This window comes from Suricata suricatta, chromosome 4 (genome assembly GCF_006229205.1).
Source record: "Suricata suricatta isolate VVHF042 chromosome 4, meerkat_22Aug2017_6uvM2_HiC, whole genome shotgun sequence".
NCBI lineage: Eukaryota > Metazoa > Chordata > Mammalia > Carnivora > Herpestidae > Suricata > Suricata suricatta.
This window is the reverse complement of record NC_043703.1, coordinates 51,244,174-51,272,013: the sequence shown is the minus strand read 5'-3', so window position 1 is coordinate 51,272,013 and position 27,840 is coordinate 51,244,174. Positions and strand designations below refer to the sequence as shown.

The following is a 27,840-nucleotide window of genomic DNA, read 5'->3' as shown; positions in this document are numbered from 1 at the left end:
ATATATACCACATCTTCTTGATCCATTCGTCAGGTGATGGACATGTAGGCTCCTTCCATGTTTTGGCTATTGTTGACATTGCTGCTATGAACATTGGGGTACATGTGCTCCTATGCAACAGCATTTCTGTCTCTCTTGGGTAATATTTTAAAATTGAGGCTAATTAGTATCTCTAGGTCTTTTCATCTGTTATGGTATTTCTTAAAAATGCGGTCCTAGTTTTAGTTTTATTTGCAACATAATCCCCAGGCTGGCTTTTTAAGTACAAACAAGTATTTGATATTAATAGTCAATAATTATTTTTTACAAAGAAGGAAGTAAAAGAGAGTAACAGGGAATAATTTCGTGGCTTTGTGAAAATTTTGCCATTAAAAACTCAAACAGCTCATTAAAAATAAAACCACACTTGTAATAATAAAGTGCCTCATGCAAAGAGTCTTGAAAATCGCAAAGTTCCTTAATACAGCATATAATTATAATATGCTCTCAAAAATAATTCAAAAAATTTTTTGTATAAAAAATAAATAAAATAATGAAATAGAAGTAACAATCAGAAATTCTGTCAGAGCATATACCGTCCTCACTGAAAGTTTTCTTCTCCGTAATCCATCAGAACAGAAAAAGAACTCTAGAAAACCAGCATGCTATACAAAGTCTAGAGACGTTTTATGAAGAGTATGGATAGTTCCTCAGGAGTGAAACGCTACATTTTGATTTCTACTTCCTTCCCTATGATTTGTATCATCTTTCCCTCAGCAAAAATATTTCCCGAGTTAGTCTGTGTGTGCTGAGCTCACTTTAAGCGACAGTAAAACTTAAACACTAGGCTCCCACTGGGGTGTTCCCAGCTCCTGCTTCCAGCCAAGGGAGAGTTTTTCCTGCGGTGGTGGCTCTCTGTTCGCTGCACAGAAGTAGGCATGGCAGCGTGTCTCCGCAGGGGTCAGGGCCCAGGGAGAGAACGCAGGTGCTACAGTACCTTCGCAGGACAGGCCGTGGGAGGTGACTCCGGAAAGACTCTCTCTGCACACGTTACAGAAAGTGGGTCGGGCATGGGAGCAAGCGTACCAGTTATGCATCCCTGAGAAATGTTCCACGTTAAACTGGGCCACCTAGAAACGAGAGGTTACAACAGATTTGCCAAACAAGAGAACGAGATGACAGAGAGTTAACATTTGGAATGCGTGGAGTTATGATTAAAATTTCAGTTCCGTAAGTTTTAAAACAAGAACACTTTCCTTTAAGTAAAAAAAAAAAAAAAAAAAACCAACACATCAATATCATATTTAAGCAAGTTACTTAATGAGTGTAACATACATTTCTTTGCAGAATATAGCTTTAGTTCTTCAGGTAACATTAATTCTGAATGCTAATAAGGTGCTGGAAGAGATTCTACTTTACCTCGTAAGGCTCTCTGGTCTGTACAGACTTCAGTGAGCTCATCCAGTCCTCCATCTCCTTCCTGTTCTCAGCGCACAGCATCAGTCTTCGGAATGGAGTGATTATCTGAAAGGGGTAATTCAATCTAATGATTGTTAACAACCAAAAAGACAGATTACTGCAAAACTTAGCAATTGCACAAGGAAACTGTATTTCTAATCTCAGAGTCCTTATTTCAACTTGATGAAGAAAGTAAGTGTCTGTAACATAAATAAGTTTATTTCTCTGAGTATGATACAATAGGGTCTAGGAAGAAAACTTAGTTCTAAGGAGGAATTAATTTCTTGTCTTTAATCTCATTCCTATTTACTTAGACTTTTTTTTATAGTCCATTACCAAAGGCTATGAACCCAAATAAACAACGTATTCTTATTTCATGAAATGCGTCTTGAACAGTGATTTTAAATATACTTCAAAACAATTCATAGTAAGCTTAAAATTAGTACATAGTTTTTGGTATGAAAATTTAAAAAAATGAAACCAAAGGAATGCAATATTGAATGATTCACAATAGGTTTCTGATAATATCAAGAATATTCTGTTATTAAATCATGTTGGATTTACAGAGCATTTCCACTGTCTATTTTAATATGACTTATATGAAGAATTTTTCTTCATTGTATCGAACTCTCCTATACTACTTTTTAGTGAGAACCAGGGAAGGAAGAAGTAACATAAAAACCCTTTGGTTGGCTTTAAGAGAAGAAAATAATTGTGACTCTTACCTTCTTTCATGCCACCAAAGAAGACAAACTATTATATTAAGAGTCTTACGGCAAAATGAAATGAAGACTTTGTGCTGTTATAGCATCAAAAGTACTCCAAAGTGAGATTCTGAAATGGCTTGAAATGAGTCCCTATTTCTACGTGAATACAGTATTGTTTGTACTCTTGAGGTTGGTAAGTCCTAAGCATTCACTGCAAAGAGGGGACCACTTATTTACTTGTGAAAGAAGAACAAAATTTATACATACACCTAGAAACTATTTCCAAATAACAAGTTATATATTTATATAGCAAATAAATTGTCTTAGAAACCATTTGAACAAGTGATAATCTACATACTTCATTCTAGAACAGATTTCTGAAGTCATGAAAAAGCAATAATCATCTAAAAATAAAAGAAACAATTCTACAAAGGAGTAAACCAGCAAGCCTTAAATCGCTACTATTCATCATAGGAAATAAGTCCACTATTCAAAATATAGAGACCAGCCCAATCTTAGCTACTCACCGCTCATTGCTTCCTTTCTTTGGTCTTTAGTTTAGACTGCACAATCCTTCCTTAAACCAAGAGGCCCCTTCATACATCTGACAGGCTCTCACACTTAAATACAGTCAGCCAGACGTCACATGGAGGAGAAGCATCAACCCGTCAGCTTTGGGTATTTGTTAATTGCATATGAAACTGAACAGAACCTCACTTCTGCATTTTCTTCTGCTTTCCACTACCCTCTTTGGATAAAGCTTTTTAGCAGTTGGTCACTTCTCTTCCTGAATAAATAAATAGTTAATGAAAGAGCACTGCCTCCCTCATTACTTAGGAGCTAAATGGATGCTTTATTGCTTCAAAATGTTTTTCTAGGACAGCTCATCCAATGCAGCAGAAGAGATACCATTATATCATAATACTATCCTGGATCTGATGATTGGCACAGCACTCCAGAAATCTGCCACGCACGCTGGACTGACTGAGTATATCTGATACTTAACCTGACTATTAACTGCTGGCATTTCTTTTTATTTACTTATTTATTTACTATACTGTATGATGAACTCTAATGATTCTCTCTCTTTTATTATGATCTTGTAGGGAGACAAGTATTATTCATATAAATAAGCTAGGCTTGTTATTTTATTCTTTGATTTTGTCTTTTGTTTGTTTTGTTGTTGTTGTTGCTGAATTCGAAGGAAAGCAGGATATTTGGCGGTTTTAACTATCTTTAATGCCTTTATATTCATCACAAGTCATCATGAAGTCAACAAAAGTGGGAGAAAGAGAATAGGGAAACAGCTTCTAATTTTTCTTAGAGCTTTTGGAACTACATACATGGCTCAATTTTAAAACATTTCAGCACACTTATATGTAAATCACACTTGTATCCCAATGAAGTAAAATGTACACTTTCGCAAATTTCCCCTTTTGAGAAAAATTTGTTTAAAAGTGGTCAATAGTAAGGAAGTAAAGATTCTTGGGCACATTCTTGGGGCACCTGGATGGCAGTCAGTTAAGCGTCTGACTTTGGCTCAGGAGATGATCTCACAGTTTATGAGTTCGAGCCCTATATTAGGCTGTCTGCTGCTCGCAGAGCCTGCTTTGGATCCTCCGTCTCTCTCTTTCTCTGCCCCTTCCCTGCTTATATGTGCATGCTCGTGCTCTCTCAAAAATAAACATTAAAACAAAAAGACCATAACACATTCCTAAAATAAAAGTTAAGATTTTAAGGGCCAAAAAGGACCCATAAACAATTTTGAGTTATAGGCCTTATGACTAAGGGTGATAAAGAAATCCACTGATTATAGTTACATTATAAGAACTATGTGTGATATCTGTCCTTCTCCACCTGACTTATTTCACTTAGCACCCTCTGTTTGCACTCATAGGTCTAACAGGAGAACAGGGGAAACCTAATGGAGGACCATGAGGAGGGGAAGGGGGAAAAAGAGTTGGGGAGAGAGAGGGACGCAAAACCTGAGAGACTGTTGAATACTGAAAATGAACTGAGGGTTGAAGGGAGAGAGGAAGGGGGAAAGGAGGTGGTGATGGAGGAGGGCCCTTGTGGGGAAGAGCACTGGGTGTTATATGGAAACCAATTTGACAATAAACTATTGGGAAGAAAAAGTATGTATGAAAAAGAAAATCCTTTGTAAATCAGGACACAGAGATGTCTGGTTTTGTGGCTATAGTATCAAAAATACTTCCTCCAGGGCACCTGGGTGGCTCAGTTGGTTGAGTGTCCATCGGCTTTGGCTCAGGTCATGATCTCACAGTTCATGGGTTTGAACCCCACGTTGCGCTCTGTGCTGACAGCTAGCTCAGAGCCTGGAGCCTGCTTCAGATTCTGTATCTCCCTCTCTCTCTCTGACCCTTCCCTGCTCGCGCTATCTCTCTCTGTCTCTCAAAAATAAATAAAAACATTTTAAAAATATAAAAAAAATGCTTCCTCCAGCAGCCTGGAGTAGTCTGGGCCTAACTGAAGACAAGGTTGGCTTACCAAGCAAACCTGTAGTCTCCCAGATTGATCCGGTCTCCTCTGGGGTAATCCCTCACCAGCCCACCAAAGTTCTAGGTTCCCTCTCCACCTTTCATCCGGATTCTTCCTCATCCTTCACCTTTGTGGGAAAGAATGGGGGCACCCGAATTGTTAGCTGACAGGCTTTGGTTGTATCCTAACTGAACCCCATTACACTACAGTGTAATACACCACCAAATCTTTACTAGGAAAATATGTGGGAAGCAGCAAACTCTGAAAATTATTCGGTTCTCACTCTAAAAGTATATTGAACTCTGTGTTTTTATTATGAAGGGTAAGTAATGTGGGGACATAGAAAGATAGAGGTATGGGGAGGGGGCTATGCCCAGGGAGGGCTCTCTGAGCCTGACAGGGGGGGACACAGGCCAGGAAGTCTAGAGGACTAGAGCCCAGCACCCAGAACCCAGGGGCATAAACCATAAGGGCTTGGCCTTAACAACCCAGAAAGGAGACAAGGAGGTGAACCAGAAACCAGGTTCGCTTGTCTGAAAAAGTACTGTATGAAATGAACACAAAGGAGAGCCATCTATGTCAGTTAGTTTCTTAAATCCTACCTCAAATAATACAGACACTCTCCATTAACAGAGGGATGACTCCATTTGGAGAGTAACTGGCCTTCAGTACTGTTAATCTAACAGTACTATCAGTGAACAATATATAAGAATCAAAAGTTTCTTAGTCTGGTAAAGCTTATAAATACATAGAAGAGACAATCTGAGATTAAATATATGAAATTCTATAGAAGAGGAACATTATAGTTAAGGCTTTAAACACATAAACATACATGGGGAAAAAACCCACAAATAACTGTATCGGTCATCTTTCAGGGAGGGAATTACAGATAATCATAATTGTATTTTTTTGTTTGTCTATGGTTTCTAAAGTAAATATGTAGTACTTTTGTAACAAAAATGCTATTTAATTTTTTTTTTACTAACAGAAGGATGGGAATTCAGTATTTGAAACTTTGCCTTGTTCTGAAGCACTTCATTTTTTAAAATTTCTTAATTTTTTAATGAGAACGGGTGGGGGAGGGGCAGAGAGAGAGGGAGAGACAGAATCCGAAGCAGGCTCCAGGTTCTGAGCTGTCAGCACAGAGTCCGACATGGGGCTTGATTCCACGAACTGAGATCACAACGGGAGCCAAAGCTGGACTGAGCCAACCAGGCGTCCCCTGAAGCTGCACGGTCGAGTCACCTGGGAGATTTTTACAAATCCCAATGTCTAGGCCACGCTCCATATCAATGTCCAGGGCACACTCCATACCATTTAACTCAATATCTGAGGCTGGGACCCAGCCACCTGCTTTATTTTTATTAACTTCCAGATAATTGTAAAGTGCAAGTATGTTTGAGAACCAGTGTCTTAAAGATATTTTACTGTCCCTCATGACATAGTTAGAACTTAAAAAAATGATATTAGTTTCTGTAGCCAAGTGAATTACAGGGAATTGCTAACGTGCAAATTCCCTATTGGAAACCATTAACGTAACAGCAGAGTGATTCAGTGCCTGAACTCTGGAGTCAGGCCCGTTTAGAATGAAGACCAACAGCATCCTTTCTTACTTCTGTGGCTGGTGAACAATGTTTCTTCCACTCTGAGCCACAGTCTCGCACCTGGATAAGGCATTAACTCCCAGCTCTACAGAGCGTATTGTGGGATGAGTGAGACCGTCTGAGGAAAGCATTCAGCGCAGTGTCTGTTAGGAAACCAAAGCTCAGGGCACACTAGCATCACAGTTTCTGCCCTGACAGAAATTATGTGTACATTTACAGACTTCTTCTATATTTATATATATCTTTTATAAGTGTGGTCCACAGTCCAAGATAACACGAACTGCAGGCATTTTGCTAACAAAATAGTTGCTGACTAGCAAACCACCTAAACGGGAAAGATGATAACCAGCGGTTCCTTAGAAGATACCACGAAAATATCAACAAATCAGATTAACAAAAAATTGTCCTCCTCTCCCTTAACTGCACTGGGTCTCAGCCTACCCACAGCAGGAATATAAAATGGCAGAAGGCTTGGCAAAGCGGAGGGCATCAGATCCCTGTGCAATACTGAGAGAGGTCAGCGTGCCCTCTCTAGTAGATGTCATGTGTAAGCCATCCAGATCGAGAGTTTCTTCTAACTTAGATTTTTGATTCTATAAGAAAGGGCACTTTAAAACTTCTGTGATAATTTTTTTAAAGCTTACTTGTCAGTTTTTTGAAAAATTTTTATGTTTAGTTATTTTTGAGAGAAAGAGACACAGAGCATTAGCAGAGGAAGGGCAGAGAGAGAGCGGGAGACACAGAATCTGAAGCAGGCTCCAGGCTCCGAGCTGTCACCACAGAGCCCAATGTGGGGCTAGAACTCACGAACCTTGAGATCATCATCTGGGCCGAAGTTAGATGCTTGACCAACTGAGCCCCTCAGGTGCCCCAAACTTCTGTGGTAATTTTAAATGTCCAACAAACTTTTTCCACTAGGAAATTCTTATTTCTAATCTAAAGTTCTTTACAACAATCTGATCCTATCTGTCCTATCAAAATACTTTTAAAAAACTATATACATTTCCTTTTACTTTTTGTTTTTTAGTACCAGCTTTACTGAGATAGAATTCACAATGCCATACAATTCATCTGCTTAAATGGCGCAGTTCAATGGTTTTCATTGTATTTACAGCACTGTACAACCATCACCATAATATATTTTAGAATGTTTTCACAGCCCCAAAAAGGAATCCTATTAACAGTAACTCCCCATTTTCCTCCGAATCTGGCCCCACCTCCAGCCTAGGCAACAACAAATCTACTTTGTCTCTAGTTACGGAATGAATAAATCATGGGAATAAAAGGCACAGCATAAGGAATATCTTCAATGACATTGTTAAGAGCATTTGTATGGTCACAGGTGGTAGCTACATTCGCCAAATCACTCCATTGTGCCCCTGAAACTAATGTAACATTGTGTGTCAACTACACCCAGATAAAAAAAAATTTTTAATGTCAATTAATTTATTTAATTAAAATTAATTTTTAATTAAAAAATAAAACTAGGTCTGATAAAATTGATGCCATGTTTGATAACAACTACATCATTAATCTGTTTAGATAAAATCAGTTTCTTAGCCCAAATTCATCCGTAAAGTTAACCTGCTATCCCAACTTGAAATTCAAAACCAGGATCGCTTTCTAGAAATGTACCTGCTAAAATAAAAAAGGGAAACTTGAAATAAACAGGGAATAAGAAAATAGATTGACAGCATTGCAACATGGGTGAGCCTTGAGAACATTATGCCAAATGAAAGGAGTCAGTTACAAGAGACCACATATTGTGTGATTCCATTTATATGAAATGCAGTACTTATTTTTTTATCCTTTGTGATTAATCCTGAACTGCCTGACTGAAATAAAAATTCATATGCAGGGAGAAGTCTTTCTTGGATAGCAGAACTAACAGAAAGTCTAATTGTACTCATAATTTTTTATTGCCTGGATTTTTATAACTTAAGGGATAGAATTTGACTTTTGTTAAAGCCAAATTAGGTAGAATTATGTCTTTTTAAAGCTAAGTTTTCTATGCCTGAATTTGTCAACTGCTGGGTCTTAACATACCTGCCTTTTCCATCTTCCTGCAAATATACACCCAACTCTTAAATGATATATGTTGCTTTTTCCATTCTTCTTAAAGGAAATGAAATAATTCACTTCAACAATTTAAGTGCACCAGAATGGAATGTAGTCTTTCATGCTAAGTGCCTATCATGAGGTCAGAGATACTTACTCCCCTATGTCAAACAGTGACCCGAGGAGTGCTGCATCCTAGAGCACAGGTCCTCAGCCACATGTGTGTGCCTGAATGGAGCTAAGAATTTTCCTGAAACATAAAAAACTTATCTACTCATGCTCCAAACCAGACTTGGTAAATCAAAATCTCATTTTGGAAGGAGGCATGGATAATTTCAGATGTAATCAGTAGTTTGGCAGTTATACAGGTGATTCTGATGCGCACCTTTGTTTATGCGCCATGAAGGGCAGTAGAAGCACCCAACCTGTCCAACTACAGATCTGGTCTAAGTAATGCAAAGAAAGTGCTCTCAATCTTTATGGCTCCTTATCTCCCTTTTCAGCACCCTTCTGCTCCCAAATTTCCAGTGTTCTCATCTGTACCTAGTAGTATTCCTCTGTGTGGGAGCAAGCTGAAATAGCCTACCGTCTACAGCACCCCATGTGATATAACAGAGGTCAACATTTGGTGACCTCTGATGTTTCTGTTTGGTCAATCTGTTTGAACCCTGAAGTGCTGAGTTATGAAACAACAACAAGTTAAAATCCATCATTTTAGACCAGTACTTTGCTTACCACAGTACAGGCAGCTTAGACCTATTTTCTACAGATGGCCACTTCATACACTTAAATTACCAAGTGGCCCTGGAGGCATTTGAGTTTGCAAGTCCTGCATACATAGACTGACTCCTGTTTCTTCTGGGGTCAATACTTCCCTCTTTCATCATCCAGTTGCCTCAAGTCCTCTCTATTTTTTAAAGATGACAACTGCTGACCTAAAAGTAAATTTTTCTGAGACGCTAATAGATGATAAAAGTTCAAAGAGTATTTTCTCCCAGTGGTGCCTGAATTTTAATGGGAGACTGAGAAAAGTCCAGCCACAACAAATGCACATCTGGCAGAGAAAGAGCCTGGGCATTTTCAGCAGATAGTATAATTCAAGTCTGCAAAATAACAGAATTTTATATTAGGAAGAGACATTATTATACTGCTGCAATGCCATAAATATTCATTGTATAGTTGTAAACACTGTGGAATCTGCATTACGTGCTCATGAAGAGGGTACTTCCATAAAATCTTGGAGCACTAATTTAACGATATGTCAAATGATGTAAAATAACGTAAAGATGTAATGGGTTAACGGTAAGACTGAGGTTGACAGGTAATTCACATACACTCAAGAACTAATTATTAACCTATCGCTGGAATTATAAGGAGATCCTGCTATGCAGGTAGTGCATTATGCCAACAGGATCCTAAACCATACGGCTTGGAAGCTGAACTAAGGTCTTCCAACTCCCTTTCAGAATGCTCTACAAATTTTTTCAGATGTCTTTCTAGAACTATGTTTAAATTTATACACAAACACACATATGCAGCCTTTACTGAAAGTTAAAGAGGATCTTTGAAAGTCAGTCTACTCTTCTGGTTTTGGCTGACTGGTCATCTTTCCAATGGATGAGTCATTCTAGCTGAAGAACAACTTACTGATCTTGGTGGACATTCCTGGAATGTAGACTAGGAAGTATCAAACATCTGCATGGGCTCTCAAAATAAAGAGGGAGGTATTAGTCATGAACACAGGCAAGTCTGCCCCCAATGCTGCTAATTTTTCTAAGGAGAAATTATATATCATCTGTATATATAACATTCACTTCAAAAATGAAACTATAAATCAAGTAATTACCTAAACTTTGGTATAAATCATTGAGAATTCTGTAGCATAATATAAAACTTGCAACAAAATTCTACAAAAAACTGTAAGTATTGACAGAATAGATTTTGATGGAAGTTTTTTTGGTAAATATGTAAAACTATTATTCTGCGAAATGTAGTAAGTATAGAAAGGAAAAAGACTTCTGGACAAGAGCAGAACATCTTTGCCAAGAAGATGTTGGTTTTATCTACAGGAATACTTGACTACAAACTTAAGGCAAAAAGGAATTAAGTATGGAATTAACTTTGCTACAATATAGTGAAGAGAAAAAAACAAATGTAGAAGCTAAAGAAGTCGTCTACCATTAGCTAATATACTTCTCATATGAGGAGTTAACAAAACAGTAACAACACAGTTATAACAAGTAAAATAAAATCAAAATCCAAAGAAAAGATTATTCCTTCACTATAAAATACTAAATTGAGAAATTATGGGCAATCTTCCTCCTTCACAGCTTTTGCATATCTAGGCTTTGTTTGAGAAGAACAAGGGAAAAGAAGCAGAGTTAAAATCTAGCAACGCCTACTGAAGAATGAGAGTTCAAGTAGAATGATGTGCAAGATTTGCTTTAAAATGCTCCAGATAAACTAGGGAAAAGAGAATAGATGAAGCAATGTGGCAGCTTCTAGATGGTAGCAGGAGCAGGGTAATGGGAATGTAAGGCTTCACAGTTACCCTGAGTTTGTGTATATTTGAAGTATTTCACAATTTAAAAAACTATACCCAAACACTGGGGAACCCCAAGCGAAACGCTTCAAGGAACTAAGGTGAGGGACCTGGGTGTCTTAGTCTTCTTTTAGGTATATAGACTCTATTCAATCCTTGGCTCTGTACTCAGTTTGCAGACCATACCTGCCAGGACTCAAGTTTCTGACCTTTTACTGCCCTCTCCTGTATCAAACTCAAATTAGATGAATGACATGGTCTCCTTAATCAAATGACCTAAAATATCCACAGACGTTAAAGAGGTAAGTCTTCTGATCACTGAGTGAGATGGGATGGCATGGACTGAGCTAGAGAGCTATGCAAATCTTACTTCCATAATTTCTTTTTTTTTTTTAGTTTATTTATTTATTTTGAGAGACAGAGAGAGACAGACAGACAGACAGAAAGAGAGAGAGACAGAGACAGAGACAGAGAGAGAAAATGAGCAGGGGAGGGGCAGAGATTGAGAGAGAGAGGGAGACAGAGAATCCCAAGTAGGTTCTGTACTATTAGTGCAGAGCCTGACTTGGGGCTAGATCTCCCTAACTGTGAGACCATGACCTAAGCTGAAATCAAGAACTGGATGCTTAATAAACTGAGCCACCTAGATACCCCAACTTCCAGAATTCTTTAAAAAAACTTTTAATGTTTATTTATTTTAGAGAGAGCACCAGCAGGGGAGGGGCACAGAGAGATGGAGACACAAAATACAAAGCAGACTCCAGGTTCTGAGCTGTCAGCACAGAGCTAGACACGGGCCTTGAACCCACAAATTGTGAGCTCGTGACTGAGCTGAAGAAGGACGTTCAACTGACTGAGCCACCCAGGCGCCCCATCAACTTCCACAATACTTGACCTTGATGACTCTGCTTAAGATTAGGTCAGCAGGTCACAAAACTTACTGCTTGACTAAGAATAATAGCTTTATAACAAAGTCATTGTCCATGTTAATCTGATTTTCCTCTATAACCTAATATTGTTTTTTTTTTACTGCCTGAGCGTATTACATATAAATAAAACATAAATTCTGATGTGTGTCCATGAAAAAGGGAACCACAGATTTCAATGCTATCAAGTAACAATCTTCTCATTAGATACCCAGGATTTCCACTGGATCTCACATCCTAAAAAGTAAATTCTTCCTTTATTTCAATGTAAAACTCCAAAATACTCTAAAATTAAAATTTTATTGAAAGTATTTAATAAAACATTAATACAATAAAACAGAGGCATGTAAACTGGCAGAATCCAGGTTTCAAATAAGTAAATGAAGTCAACATTGTCTAATTTGTATCATGTTAGACACAGAAAGTGTTAAAGAAAGCCATCTTTTGGGGACTATCTAGTCTTTAAGGTTTTGTTTGAGAGTAAAGGAGCTACTTGTGACTTCCCAGAAGCCTCTGGTTCACCAGAGAACCAAAGGACACGTGAACCCGCAGAAGACAAAGATGGCCCTGTGCAGGCTGTGCCCCTGGCCCCGCTCTCTCTGGAGAACGGCCATGGCAAAGGCCCCAGGGGGTCTTTCAAGAAAGACTTTCCATGATGCTTACTGGGTGGGGTATTCTATTATACCATTTATACAGGTAAATTACATGTATAATAATAAACCACTGTTTCTTTGAAGACTTTGATAAAGAAAGTTTGGATTAAAAAAAAAGTTTGGATTCAAGTCAGTATTAACAGTTTCTTAGAATTCAAACAAACTGAAGTTATTAATGTATGATCAATCCCTATTGTATTAGTTTCCTATTCCTGCTGAACAAAGTATTCTCTTAACAGTTGTAGGGGTCAGAAGTTTGAAATCAATGTGACCAAAGGGCTGCATTTCTCCTGGAGGCCATAGGGAAGAACCTTGCTTTTTCCTCTTCTAGAGGCTACCTGAATGCATTGGCTCGTGGCCCCTGCCTTGCACCAAGCCAACCTCACATCTTCCCTAATTCCTCCTGCCTCCATTTTACAAGGGCGGCTGTGATTGCACTGGGCCCACTGATAATCCAGGATAATCTCATGTCAGGATCCTTAACATGATCAAAACCACAAGGTCTTCTGTGCCATGTAAAGTGACACTCATAGGTTATAGACATTTGGATATAAATATCTTTGTGGTCCATTCTTCAACCTACCACACCCATAAAATAACTATAATACAAAATTACAGCTTTTGATATTGTAACAGTGGACTGATAAATCAGTGAGACTACAATCTATTTTCCTATTATATTCTTCATTTCAGTTACTATCCATGAATGCAAATTCCATTTCTTCAAAGGAATTAATAGTTAAGTTCTTGAAAAATAGGAAGCTTAGGGGGCTCTTATCTTGATAAATAAGCAGAATGATTACTTTTGCAGCATCTGACAGTTTCAGAGGGCTTTGCTGTCAACATGACCACATATATTATCTCATTCATCTTTCATATGAAAGGTCCATGTAGGATTTGAAAATGAATTCTGTTTGCCTCCCTGGACATCTGCTAGCAAGGAAAGAATAACAAAGAGTTTATTGACATTACTCTAAATGAATAGGCAGAAAAGGTTTCACATGCTGCTCACTTTTCCTTCTCTTAAAAATAATCAGGGCAACTGTACAGTTATAGCTCAATCTAATACACACTTGTACATTCTTTAAAGATGAGCAAGAAGAGGTGCTGGTACACTAATAATAAGGAAAAGGAGAATAAGAAGAAGGAGAAGGAGAAGGAGCAGAAGAGAAAGAGAGGAATTGCTAACACAGATAGGTCTCTGCATACCAGGCCCCTTTACAAAACAAAATATTGACAAGATATATAATCATAGATAGTATCATATTTAAAATATTACATTGTACATTGGAAACTGAGGAGGGGTTTTTCTTAGTATTAATTATAATAACAAGGAACACAGTGATTTTAGAAATTATTTATGTAGGCTATCACATACACTCTGCTGTAAATTAGCCGTGAGTACTAGTTAATGGACACATTAAAAGTTTTATCACACATTTAATATTTTCAGAATGTACCAGAGATTGGAACAAAGCATTAGCCTCATTCCCTTGGCACAAGCTCTATTGGTTTGTAACTGTAAATTGCTTTGTACAGAACACATATGTAATGGGAAAGTTCAAAACAGAATAATTATCTTGCTTGTACCAGTCACCACAAAACTAAAACATTTCCAAAACCTAAATTTTCCATTACACCATAATCATACTTAAGGAATAGAGAAGATGCTTGATATGCTAGAAACTTATAAAAAGCCATGAAAATGATACCAAAGGAGTCCTTTAAGCCATTTTAATAGTTTTTAAAGCATCTTTCAATTGCTTACTGGGCATTACCAAGATACTTTACCATCATTTCAAATTCTCAGTATCCAATTCACAGTGCCTTCCTTTCACTCCCCATGTGCTTACTTGTATTCTTTTCTACCCCTATTTAAAGGCATCATTTATATAGCAATCCTCCCAAATTCAACAACTCTACATTAGTTTTCTCCTCTCCTTTTTCCTTTCCTGTTGGTCACACCTCTCCAGTCTTTCTTACAAGCTCTCTCATGCATCTCTTCTTTCCCTCCCATTACAGATGGCCCTTATGATGGTTTGCTTGGAGAGTACAGCAGTGTCCAACTTGGGCTTCCTGCTAAGTCCATCATTCTTGATAAACGCATCCCATAGGAAGTTGCCAGAAAGGGCTCCCATGTAGCATTTAGAATTTATTTTGAATAAATAATAAGCATTTGTGACACAAACAAAAAAAATTCAAAATATATTTAGGATGAAAAGCACATCTCCTTCCCAAGCCTGCCCCCAGCTACCAAGACTCTTTCTGGAAGGTAAACATCTGTCAGCTTCTCGCCAGAGATATTCTCAGCATATACAACAAATATATGACCTTTCAAGGTTCAAATGCATGGCCGCCTGCGCATACACACAAACAACCACAAAGTCACAAACACAGAGTAACATTTTATACACACACAGTGTTCTACATCTGGCTTTTCACACTGATTACAACTTAGAGTTTGGTGTGCATTATTATATACAGAGTGGATTCCTTCTACTTCGTGGTTGCATAACATTGTACTATGTGAAATATTTCATAATCCATTCCAACCCAGCCTCTAACTTGCACATTTGGGGTATTTCCAATCTTGTGTTACTGCAGTGGGTAAGCAGCCTTGTCCATGTGCGTGGGCACACATCAACAGTACCTTGCATGACCTTTGCTAACTCTGGATCATGTGGGCAGGGAAGGCATTGATGAACCCAAGAACTTAAACAACTTTCTTTACAGTCTATCCTGTTAAGTGTGTATCTTGGTCATATTATATTAAACCTCAGGTTAAAATCTTTTGGAAGTTTTTCAGTAGCACTATTGAGTATGGTCCTGTGAGTCCTTGCTGGTAGACATGCTTTTATCAATCTGGAACAGGCATGTACAACCTGAAACATACTCACATGAACAACAATTACTTGTACAAAACAGCAATTCTAAATTACTACAAAGGTCCCCAAAGGGAGAAGGATTAGCGGATTTGCCCTGATGACTGTTCTTACGTTATGAGCCTAACAAATAGACTCTCCAGGTTTTTAGTTTTGCTACAAAAGGGCCAATGGTTTCTTGCTTCCTAGAACTTTGGTCTGAGGAGGCTCATAGTAACTTTAAGGAAATATTTCTCCAGACTATAGTCTTGGAAGAGATGCTCTGTCATACATGAAAAGATAAACACGATGCACTTACAGAAACAATGATAAGGCATTTCATTTCAAAAAGCCTGATATCCAAGTTAGAGAAAAAAGAATGCAAATATCAAACTCCACCTATAAATTATCAGCTTTCATAGTATAAAGCCATCTATAATGCATATAAGTCAATTTTAAAATGCAAAACAACCACTCAGATTGCATTAATGCGGTATCATTTTAGAGTGCGATAAAACAGCTTAGCCACAGAGACATAAAAAGTACGTGGTTTGCCACTATAAGGCATCAAATAATTATGAGACCACTGCAGTCATTAGTCACAGGCAAGAATTGTGTTTGTAAGACTTATTGTTAGCATAAACATCATCTGAGTCATGATGTAAAGAATTCAATGAAGATACAAATATTTATGGGTATATTATAATCCAACATCATTGGGGGGAAATTAGGAAACTGCTCTAAGCTAAAACTTGAAATGACACATTTCTCTGAAAGGAAAACCAAGGTTTCCAAATAGCATTCGTTCATTCAACAGCAAGTTCCTTCCTTCCTCCAACAGATATTTATTGTCTTTCCCGTCTGTGGCAGGTCTTTGTCAACCCTTGGGATCCGTGGGAAAGAAGACAGTCTTTGTGTATGTAAGGAAATCTCAGTGTCCACCATCTCTCCTCACTCTTTCCCACATACACACACCATGCAAAGATCTCTCCAGTAGCATTTCTTGAAGGATGGTCACTTAGCTCTTGCTGTGTGGTAGAATGAGACCATGTGCAAAGTGTCCGGTAATCTCTAAATCCACTCCTCCTCGCCTACTCCCAGCAAACCCCAAGAGCTGGGATCCCCAAATTCGACATTAGCTGTGCATAGCTATCAGCCATCCAACCTTGAGAAATTCATTTCAGCCCTCTGAACCTGAGTCTGCTCTGAGAACTCTGTTCTTCAAGGCCACTTCTAGTTTGTACGGAATGAGTTTGTACAGATTTCTAATAATGGACAGAGCCATTACCTCACAAGAGGCCTGTTCTATCAGATGACTCAAGTTTAGAAAGTTCTCTTCCAAGTAGAGCTAAAATTGTCCTTCTGTGAATTCAACTGTGAATCTTTCTTCTGCACACTGCAGTAACATAAAACCTGCCAACTGCCTCTTAGACATGATAATCCCTCAAATATTAAAAAGATGTCATTTCCCCCAAATCTTTAAGATAGAAAGTGGCCTCTAATGTCAATCAATCCCATGATTCCCAGGCCTTTGTATAATATGGGTCACCTTCCTCTGTGAGCTGGTGATCAACATTTCTATTTAAAATATAGTGCCCCAAATAAAATACAGTATTCTGAGTTGGCAGTATGACCAACAAGTGCTTGTCAGTATTCCTGGCTTTCCACAGAAGATTCTGTGATCGACGTGGAGGAGAAAAGGCAACTGAAAACATAAAAAAAGTTAGAGGAATACTATCTGAACCACACTCATTTAAACCTCCACAATAAACGGGGCACCTGGGCGGCTCAGTGAGTTAAATGTCTAACTCCTGATTTCGGGTCAGGTGATGATCTCACGATTCATGAGATTGGCCATCTGTGCTGATGATGCAAAGCCTGCTTGGGATTCTTTCTGTCTCTGTCTCAAAATAATAAACACTTAAAACAAACAAACACAAAACCCACAAAAAAGCAAACTCCACAATAAAGAGTCACAATGGCAGAGTGGTCAGAGCACAGATTGAGACCAGATGACCTGGATGGGCTCAGATTGTCACCATTTACATGTATTAGAGGTGTTGTTTCTCCATTTCAGATTTCTCATCTATAAAATGGAGAGCATAATACTACCTACCTTATAGGACAGATATAAAGAACTGAATCAATTATCAGCATTTCGAGGCGATATATCCTAGTTACAAGAAATATTATCATCAGAGCAGGCAACTTATTTATCGAAGTGATTATTGACTTAGATGATCGTCTAAACACCTGCTTTGTGAGGTGCATTCCCAGATGACATAAAAACGTTTCATTCCTTCCTTTGTAACCAGTGATTGAGATATTAGTGGAGAAAAGTAAAGTGACACTTCCTTAGGTTCAAAGGATAGGCTATCTCTCGTAAGAGAGAAGATAAACCGAATTATAATAGGAAGAGGAAGAGAGGAAGCTAAGGGGAAAACAGAATGAACAAAAAGTACACATTAAAGAAACAAGTTCTTAAGAACACTTCTCCCTCCCATTAAACACAGCCTGCTCATTTCACTTATACTATGAATGTATAATTTTCAGCATTTTATGTGCCATAAGCGTTATGTTCTCCATATTAGTTTTTATGCATACTTTTTGAAACTTCATTGGGCGAATCAAATCTAACGCTAATAAACTTTCAGTCCTGTCTGCAGTGGCCAGTGACCCCTGAAATACAATGACTCTTTGTTCCAGTGTTCACTTGGTTCTAAAAATAAGTGCTACCACAATGGTTTCTGTATGTCACACAACCGAGAAAAGCCAGCATGGGTGTGTAGTAACCGCGAGATTCCAAACACACCCGCAGGTCGCTCCCTGAAAATGTCCAGGGCACTTAGATAAACCAAGTAAGTTACCTCTGCATTTCTTTCTAGTTAAAAAAAAAGCCTTCTTTACAAACTTCCGTAAAAGTGTTAACAGTGTCAATACAACAATTTCTTTAAAAATGATGACTCATTTATTTAAGATGTAGCCTAAGCGTCATTAAAATGTAAAGAAACAGTCATTTGAACAGCACATTTTGAAAAGTCTAACGCATACATGTGATTGTGATGACTTTCAAATCAATAAAAAGCTCTTTATCATATGCATTTAGGTAACAAAGTACGACTGAAATTTCATTCATTTTAGCACAGTTACTTTCCCCAATAATATCTATTAATATGAGAATACAGTGGACATAAATCTTCACTTCACCTCTGAAAGACAGGCAGGGTGGATAAAGTTCATCCAAGTTCTCCTTAAAAATTCCCAAACTTGCTGGGAATTGGCAACATACTTCCACTTGTGAAGCAAACAAGAGGGTAAGAACCTTGGGATTGTGAGAGCCACTAGCACTTAGAAGTGTATGTGCACGTCAGTGGGCTGGGGACTGCAGCATTGTCACATTTCACCTAATCCTCCTAACCCCAGGAGACCGGCTCCATTGCGGTCCTCAGTTACAGGTGAGGACACAGACGCACAGAGGTTAACTCATTTGTCCAAAGTCACATAATTGGATAGGGGCAAGAAAGGGCACACCCACGCTGTTTGACTTCGCGGTCTAAGGTCTGCAACTGAATAAGTCACAAAAAGCTGGGATATACACATCACAATTAGTGAGAAAGTTTTTTGTTGTTGCCGTCACTGCCGCATACTGCAGAAGACACTTGTAACGCCCCAAACTCCAACCTTGGTTAAAATGAGCCCAATTTAAGGTAATTAAATATGCATGTATGGATGTGTATATACACATATCTGTATATATTTAAAAATCTGTTTATTTCAGGGGCGCCTCAGTGGCTCAGTCAGTTAAGCATCCAACTTCAGTGCAGGTCATGATCTCACAGTTCATGGGTTCAAGCCCCATGTTGGGCTCTAGTTAAGAGCCTGGATTCTGTGTCTTCCTCTCTCTCTGACCCTCCCCTGCTCGTACTGTCTCTCTCTGTCTCTCAAAAATAAATAAAAAACACTAAAAAAATTTTTTTAATCTGTTTATTTCAACATTGTAAGATCTGGAGGAAAGGAATCTGGCTCTGCTTTATGACCAACAGAAACAGGTGACACACAGGCATTGTTTTAAGCCACAAAGTTTGTGGTAATTTGTTACAAAGCAATAGAAAACTAATATGTACCTGAGGTGATTTAGACAAAAAAAAAAAAACCCAAAAAACAAAAAACCCAAGACAATGATTCATTCCAGGGATGGGAGCACAGGACTGTGCAAGGAAGAAAAAGTAACCATCAAGAAGACAGGTCTGAACCATGTCCACAAATCCTTTGACACAACACTCATGTGTCTATGTCCCCTCTCTTGAAGCTCAGTCAGCCTTCGTGACTCACTTGTAGCCCACGGGACTCCGCAGAAATAATGCTGAGTAACTTCCCATGTTAGGCCACTTTCTGCCATGCTCTCTGAAACAGTGCGCTGGAACCCGTTCTACTAGAGAGCTTGGCATTGGATTTTCAGGCAATGCCCAGCGTTTCCCTTTTCTGCTTGCTAATCATAGATTTTCCATTTATTATTATTGTCCCTTGTCAATATATCACCCTTAGGGACTTGAAGGTATGGCTGTAGTGAAGCTGAATTTGTCCATTCCTGTTTTCTCTAGGCATAATACCACCAAACTACACCATTAACCTTTGACATGAACTAGCCAAAATAACAGCATCAATAGCAGTCACTGCAATCAAGAAAGGTAGGATATTTAAATATTTAAAGATAGAGAGGATTGTCAATCACTGGTTGAAAATCTATCTCTTATTCTATTTTATGACCTAGAAAGTTCTACCAAACTGATTTACTGTAAAACTCTAAGCAATCTGCCTAACATTTTAGTCTCCCCATTTCTAGTCCAACAAACTTCAGGAATAACGTTTGGTTGAATGGATAAATCTCTTGAAAATATTTCAACCCAAAGTCTTCTCATGTGTAAAATAAACTTTCATCTTATTAATTAAATCAACAAATACTTATGGGTAAGGTACTATGAGGTAAAATGACATGACAGAATCTCTGTCCTCAGGGAGAATATAATAAACATAAGTACCTAATTAAATAAAAAGGCAGAATACAGTGAGTTCTAGAATAAAAAAGGAACAACAGGAGAGACTGAATGTCCTTGGAGGCCAAGAAAGAGCTACACAAAGGATCTGAATAACTTCTCTTAAATCCAGGCTTTTCAGTTCCTTATACCTTTATTTACACCAATACCCAAGACTTTGTCTCTATCTGAAATTGTTCCATCCTTCAAATCTTAAATTTTGGAGCCCTCTTTCAAACTAAATTCTAGATTCCTTTTGGGGGACAACTCTTATTGTCCACTCTTCCATGACTCTCCATAGAGGAGACTGTTCACACACTAGGAAAGGCAAGTGGTTCATCACCCTACCCCACCTTCACTTGGGAGGAAGGAAAAAGAAGCCACAATTTATTAGAAGCTCTGTACTTAATGGTTGTTGGTTCTTGTTCAGCCCAAGAATAAAGCTATCCCTCACTCCACATGTTTTATGCTCAAGAACTGAGAACACAGAGGGAAAGATGGATGAGTTATTGATCCCTCAAACATCCAATAATCCCTTTACCTTTGTGTCCAGTACATCCTATAAACCAATGTTTATTTCAACATTGTAAGATCTGGAGGAAAGTCCTGGATCAATTTAGTTGCTCTCTTTCCCCATCCCAAAGAAAATGCTACAGGCATAGAAATTAGGTACATTACTAAACTTGACCTTGATCTTCGCTAGACATTATTTACTACCTCTTAATCTACCACAGGTCCCTGTTCAGTTTCAACTCTCATTTTCTGCAGAAGCAACTCCAAACCCACCTAAATTCTTACTCAGGGCAGATGATCTTGTCTTCAATTTCATTAAGAAAAACAGTAATATTTGGGTTTGAGATAAATGAACTTCCTGCACACATCTACCTCCATTAACTTCCTGCCTCCTGATCAATGCTAATCTTTAAATGGGCTCTGGTTCCCACATCCCCAGCTTATTCAGCAGTCATGCTCCGTCCACTCACCCCCTCTCCCCGGACGCTTCAACTTTGAGTTTAACACTTCTTTTCTCTCTTCATACACATTCTAAACCCATTTTAAAGACAAAGCAAAACAACAACAAAACCAAAATTCTCTTCAAGCCTGAACAGTCTTCTAGTTATCCTTGTTCTCCTTCCAACAGCCAAGCTTTTCAGAAAGCAATCCACCCCGGCTTCCCTGTCTTCCTGCCTTGTTCCAGAGTGCAGCCTAATGCATTCCACCTGGTCCTTGAAATCATTCCCATCAGTATGACCCAGTCACCTCCAAGGTAACAAATTCCACAAACGCTTTCATTTCATCTTTGACTTGACCTCTCTACAATATTTGATGTTTGACAACTTCTGCCCTAAAACTATCTTCCACAGGCTTTTCCTAACATCATCACCTCCTAAAGCTCCTTCTATACTTCCGAATGCTCTGTCGTTATTGGTCCAATTTTAAATTTTAACATTTTCCCAGGATTCTATTCTTGGCTTTCCTCTTCTCACACTAAACTCTCCCTGGGGAGGGGGGAGGGGCAGGAATATTTACACCATGAATTATCCCACGTGCCCATAAGTCAATATGACTAAATCTGACTGCATTTGCTTCCTCCCCACCCCCTGCCCCTGCCAGTGCTTACCTCTACCATGGCACTGCTCTGTATTTGCTCATCTGTCTGCCTTCCCTGCCCTGGCATGCCTGGGAGACAGACACAGCTCGCCACTGTCAGTGGTGGTAGCTTCTTGAGCAGGGGCTGGGAGTGAGCAGGGGGCAAAACACAGCAAGGGCAGCATATCTTAGAGGGCCTGGGAATATGTAGTTACACAAAGTACCCAAGATGGACTTCACGGAACTATATTGTGACTATAGCGAGGGATGTGACAATATGTTTGTTCTTCTCTGAATCTCTTGTGCCTTGCACACGGGGGGTACTCAAACCATATTTTCTGAATGGAAGAAGTACAAGAAGAATGAGATATGTGGGGTAAGCAGAAGTGGTAGGATGTCAACAGCTACAGGAGGAGGAGAAATCATTCAAGCCAGAGGGAACGGGAAAAGCCAGGGCACAGGCAGAAAGGCTGGACCAGAGGGCTGCATACGGACAGTCTCAGGAGCACCAGGATGCTGAGGCATGATTTTACAGGACTGTGGGGGTCACCTGACAGGCCACAGCGAGCTCGAGTTCTTTCAAGCAACGTGACCTGTAGTTGGGAAGGGATTCACTGGAACAGAGGCTACCTCTTAAGTAGCTGTCAAATGAATTACTTAAGTGAGAATAGATGAAGGCCTGAACTATAGCAACTACCTGAACTGCAGCAATAGAGTAAAAATAGAAGAGAAGGAAAAAACATTATGTTTAAGACTGAAGGTAAGAAACAAACTTTTTGAATACTCATAAATGAAGAATTAAAGTATTAAATTTAAAAGAAGTGAGGAGGTGCCCGGGGGGCTCAGTTGGTTGAGTGTCTGACTCTTGATCTCAACTCAGGTTATGATCCCAGGTTTGTGGGATTGAGCCCCACATCAGGTTTTGTGCCAAGTGTTGAGCCTGTTTAAGAGTCTCTCTCTCTCTCTCTCTCTCTCTCTCTCTCTCTCTGTCTCTCTCTGCCCCTCTCCCCAATTTGTGTGCACTCTCTCTAAAATAAAATTTAAAAATTAAAAAAAATAAACTTAAAGGAGGTGAAAATTTTAAAGCACAAGAATTAAAAGGTCTAAAATGGAAAACACTGTAAAAACTTAAAAAAAATACATTTAATACATTAGTTTATTGACCAAAACACTCACGAATAGTACTGAGTATACAATGTACTCATCAAGTTTATTGTGTTGGCAGAATTCCAACACACATCAGTTGACACACAGTTGGTAACAAAGAGGACATTTGGTGCATGTTTAGGAAAGGTCATTCTATGACTTGGGAAGGGAGTCAGCAGAACAGAACCATACCGTGAAACTGTTGTTAGCATTTTTCGTGCTTGCTTCAGCTACACTGGCATCTGAGAGGTCGACTTCATCAAATATCAGAGACTGTTAATGAAACAGAACACAAACACATTACATGAGAACCTAACTCAACGCTTGTCAATAATTTTTTTTGCTAACAGGTTATGACTATGAAGCTATTTCAGGAATTAGGAATAGAAAAGGAAGAAAAAAATTGTTAATGATACTTTGCAGTTTCTTCTTAAGAAGACTGAGTAAATCTATAAAGTACAACTAACCCTTACGTCACAAACTGAAAAGGTCTTTAAAGAACCCTGGCACAATGTTTCGATGCAAAATGCTCTGTGCTCTTTAAAAGCGTAATTTATGGGGTCCCTCCTAAGTGTGTTGTGCACGTGTGTGCGTGCTTGCTCTCTCTCTCTCTCTCTCTCACACACACACACACACACACACACACACACGCACACACAGCAACACCTCCTGACGGGCAACAGCCTGCAATAACTTTGCCAACAGGGCAACCTTCCTGCACTTGCTGAGTGAGAAATGAGAACTAGTCCTGGCTCAGATCAAGGTGAGTTCCTGAACTTTCTGAACCTTATCTTCCTCATCCATACATGGGTTCAGATGAGAAGGGGAATGAGCTCTGCAAATCTAAAATGGAAGTTTGTTTTGTACTCTTAAAAGTGGTTTCAATCAAAAAAGATTCCATGATAAAAACTCCAGAGAAATGGAATCCTTAATAGTGTTCAATTTGGAGATTAGGAAATTCTAGTTAAAGGATGTATCCTTCCCATGTTTGGTCATTTGGTCATCATTCACACTCATTCCATGCCCCTGCAGCAAGGCAGGGATGACAGTGCCCCTCTGTCATGCCCCTCTGGGACTGCAGACAAGGGACCGTCCTCTCATAGCTTCTAACCCCCAAGATCTCCAGGGGGCACGTGAGTCCATTTCGCTCCAACTGATCTGTTAGACTCGTTCTCTGACCAGAAAGAACGTATAATCGAGCATAGGAGAAGAAATAAACACAATCCATTTTAACGTAAGAGAGACTATTAAAAGTAGAACAGAAGAAATACTGTAGAATACTATAGAGGGTCATGGATAATTTCTCCAGCAGAAAACACTTGAACTCTTGCTCTCGTGAATGATGGAATAAAGATTCTTTGAAGGGATCTTAAAGAAGGCAGGGAATTTCATCAAGTCGAGACAGAGGAAAAGTCATCTGCCGATGGTAAACATAGGCTGACGCCGAAGGCTAGCAAGCGGTCAATGCCGCCTAGAGATGAATGTGAAAAGTTAGCATGGAGCCAGGTCGGGGACAACCCTGAACATTACGACTGTTAAAATAGGATTACTTGATTTGTTTATTACTTCTACAGCTGCACAATCTAAGAATTAGGTTTCTTTGCATATTTGATTTTACTTCCTGGTGTATAACTCTACTAATTATATCAGGAACATACATTTTTTTAATTATTGGAAATTATCAATCATTCAATTGAGACAGTAGCAAGAAATCTTTGTGTTTACTTCTGAAGGAATACTAAAATGTGAGGTTTAAAAAAATATTTTATTTATTCCTTTTATTATTATTTTAATGTTTTATTTATTTTTGAGAGAGAGAGAGAGTGCATGAGGAGGGGAGGGTCAGAGAGAGGGAGGGTGACACAGAATCTGAAGCATGCTCCAGGCTCTGAGCTAGCTGTCACCACAGAGCCCGACACGGGGCTTGAACCCACAAACCGCAAGATCATGACCTGAGCTGAAGCCGGACGCTCAACCAACTGAGCCACCCAGGTGCCCCGAAAATGTTTTAATGGAAGCTTATCATTACTTATTTTATTTCTTACCCAGCCACATCATTCTTATTTTATTCAATTGTTACATAAAAATTATTTAAAGCCTTGATTTTATTTCACTGTGGTTTTTATCCTTAACTGCCAGCACAATGGAATGACTGTTTTGTGTCAGGCACCATGTGTATTAACTCATTTAAGCCGTCTCAGAAAAACACATGCTGCCCACAGCCACTCCATTGGAATGTGCTGGAATTGGGAGACGAATCTTGTCTGAAACCGGAATATGAATTCTTAGCAACCAGAGCAATTCTCTCTCTCTCATGGTCAGGGAAAGATTTATAAAGTAAAGAATGTAGCAAGAAAGGAGGGAAACCCAAAATTTTTGAGTTTACTGCATTTAATACAGTTACATTTAATATTTTACTTTAATTATAAGAGAAAGGAAAGGAAGGAAGAAAACTACTTTTAAACCTTCCCATGAGATCATCCTTAGTGGACATGCCACGGCATTGACTTAAATAGACTCCTTGGGATTTGGTCCAAGATGGACCACATTCATACTGAACACACAGAACAGTTAAGGCTATAATGAGAGGTAAGACAAAAAGTTTATAGATCCAAAATTTTTAATCGATCCATAACCTCAGGTGCTTGCAAGTAATACTCTCCCCAATTACCTTTGAGTCCTTTGCATAATAAAGTGTACGGCCTCGAAGTTTGAAGTAACGCTTTTTCCACCTCTGGAAAGAACTGGTTTGCTTCAATAGTTGTCCCTCCTTAATACTGGTCTGGGGAGAAACAGAAGCATAACAACATGATTAAAATCAAATTTAAAACCAAGTAAACATCAGGGGCACCTCAGTGACTGGATCAGCTGAGCGTCCAACTTCAGCTCAGATCATAATCTTATGGTTTGTGGGTTCGAGCCCCACGTTGGGCTCTGCACTGACAGCTCAGAGCCTGGAGCCTCCTCCTTCTGTGTCTCCCTCTCTCTCTGCCCCTCCCCTTCTTGCATGCTGTCTCTTTCTCTTTCTCTCTTAAAAATAAACATTAAACAAGTAAAATTCAGAGTTAATGACACCCTATCATTGACATTTTAAATATTATTTCCCAGGTCCTACAAATTACATGAGAGAATATTTTCTTCTTTCTATTCAACCAACACAGGACATGTACAAAGCCCCAAAGAGCTAAGGCAAATGTGACGTTGTTCCCTTCCCTCCGAATAGTCACACATAATATGGGAGACACATACACCAAACTAATACTTACAGTCAAGTGTGATGTGTACATTGCCTTGTATACAGGAAGTCTTTAATAGTAGTGGAAAATGTAGAGGGGTGATACAATGTAATGATTAAGAGCATGGGATCTAGAGCCAGAAACCTTGTGTTTACCACCTAATGCCATCACTTAGTGGCTGAATGATCTTAGGCAAGTTACTGAGTTTCTTCATGCTTTTATTATTCATCTATAAAATGGGGATGTCTCCAGGCCACACTTTATAGGGTTGTTGTGAAGAATGCACTAAAAACATATAGAGGCATGGGCATACAGTAAGCGCTCACTCCATGTTATCATTAGCTATGTGTTACTGTAACAAACACAGTCAGAGCACTATGCACGGTGGTCCAGAGAAGGAAGCATGCTTTCGAGGGAGTCGAAGAAGTCCAGAGAGCTCAGGGTGGGTTTTAAAGGAGTTTATAAGAATAACAAGGGATGGAAAGGTGTATCTTAGGTTTGTGCTAAAGTAGAAGGGTTCAAAACAGCATGCATATTTGGGAAATCGTCAAAGGACTTTCAGTTATAAATGCAGGGTTTGCAGTGCAGGAGACGCGGCTGGAGGAGGTGGGCAGGGGCTCTGTCATTCCCGGGCCAGCCCCTGTGCTCTATGTTTCATGTATGAAGTTCATTTCATTATCACCAACAGGACACTGAAAACCCTCTGGCCTTGTTTAGTATCTCTGTCCCTTTGTCCCCTCTGTCCACAGTGGTGCTTTGTTTTTAAGTCACCATGCGTGCTCCTCCTAGGTTGGGACACCACCTACCCTCTTCTCCTGGGCCGCTCTTCCCTCAGATATCCATCTGCCAACTCCTTCACCTCTTTCAAGTCTTTGACACTGAGACCCCCCCCCTCCACTGACCTCTTATTTAATACCACAACAAGCTCTCCGGATTTTACCTTATCTTATTAACTCACACGAAGGATTTCCCTTTTCTAACATATAATGTAATTTTCGCATGTACTATGTTTATTGTGCTACCTCTATCAGACTAGAAGTTACCTGAGTCTATTATACCTAATAAAGTGAAATTTAATGTTTCATTTTAATCGGAAGGAAAGAAGAAAGGAAGGAAGAAGGATATTATACTTATAGCAAACTGAACGTATAGTCTTGCTCTGAGACTCTCCTTAGGAGACACGTCACAGGACTGACTCAAAGAGATTCCTTTGGGGTGAGGCCCAAGAAGGGTCACATCTATACCGAATTCATAAAAGAGCAGTAATGCTCTAGCAAGTGTCCAAGATAAAAACAGCTTACAGAACCAAAATTTAAAACCCATTCCACTGGATTGTCCACTGACATACTTCAAGTGCCAAAAATACCATCCAGCACACAGGGTATTAAGATCTATATGAATGAATAGTAGGTACTAAGGTTAAACACATGTCTGTCTGACTCCAGATTTCACTCCCAATTTCTATGCTATACCATCTTTTATTATCGACAAGACAGGAAATGTTGAGAAAAATCTGTTGCCACCAATAAGGTAGTTAAGTTACATTAA

At 39.0% G+C, this 27,840-nt stretch overlaps 1 protein-coding gene across 2 annotated transcripts in view; it reads right to left on the bottom strand.

The window, feature by feature from the left end:
• The window catches only part of DGKH (diacylglycerol kinase eta), an 89,022-nt gene extending 63,185 nt beyond the window's left edge, over positions 1-25,837 (bottom strand). For both annotated transcript variants that reach the window (XM_029936676.1, XM_029936675.1), the window contains exons 1-4: positions 25,728-25,837; positions 23,249-23,329; positions 1,399-1,503; positions 977-1,109 (exon numbers count right to left, since the gene is read on the bottom strand). In XM_029936676.1, the coding sequence (XP_029792536.1) occupies positions 977-1,109; positions 1,399-1,479 (214 nt within the window). In that variant the 5' untranslated portion in view covers positions 1,480-1,503; positions 23,249-23,329; positions 25,728-25,837. The remainder of the gene's footprint in view (positions 1-976; positions 1,110-1,398; positions 1,504-23,248; positions 23,330-25,727) is intronic.
• Between the last annotated feature and the right edge of the window lie 2,003 nt (positions 25,838-27,840).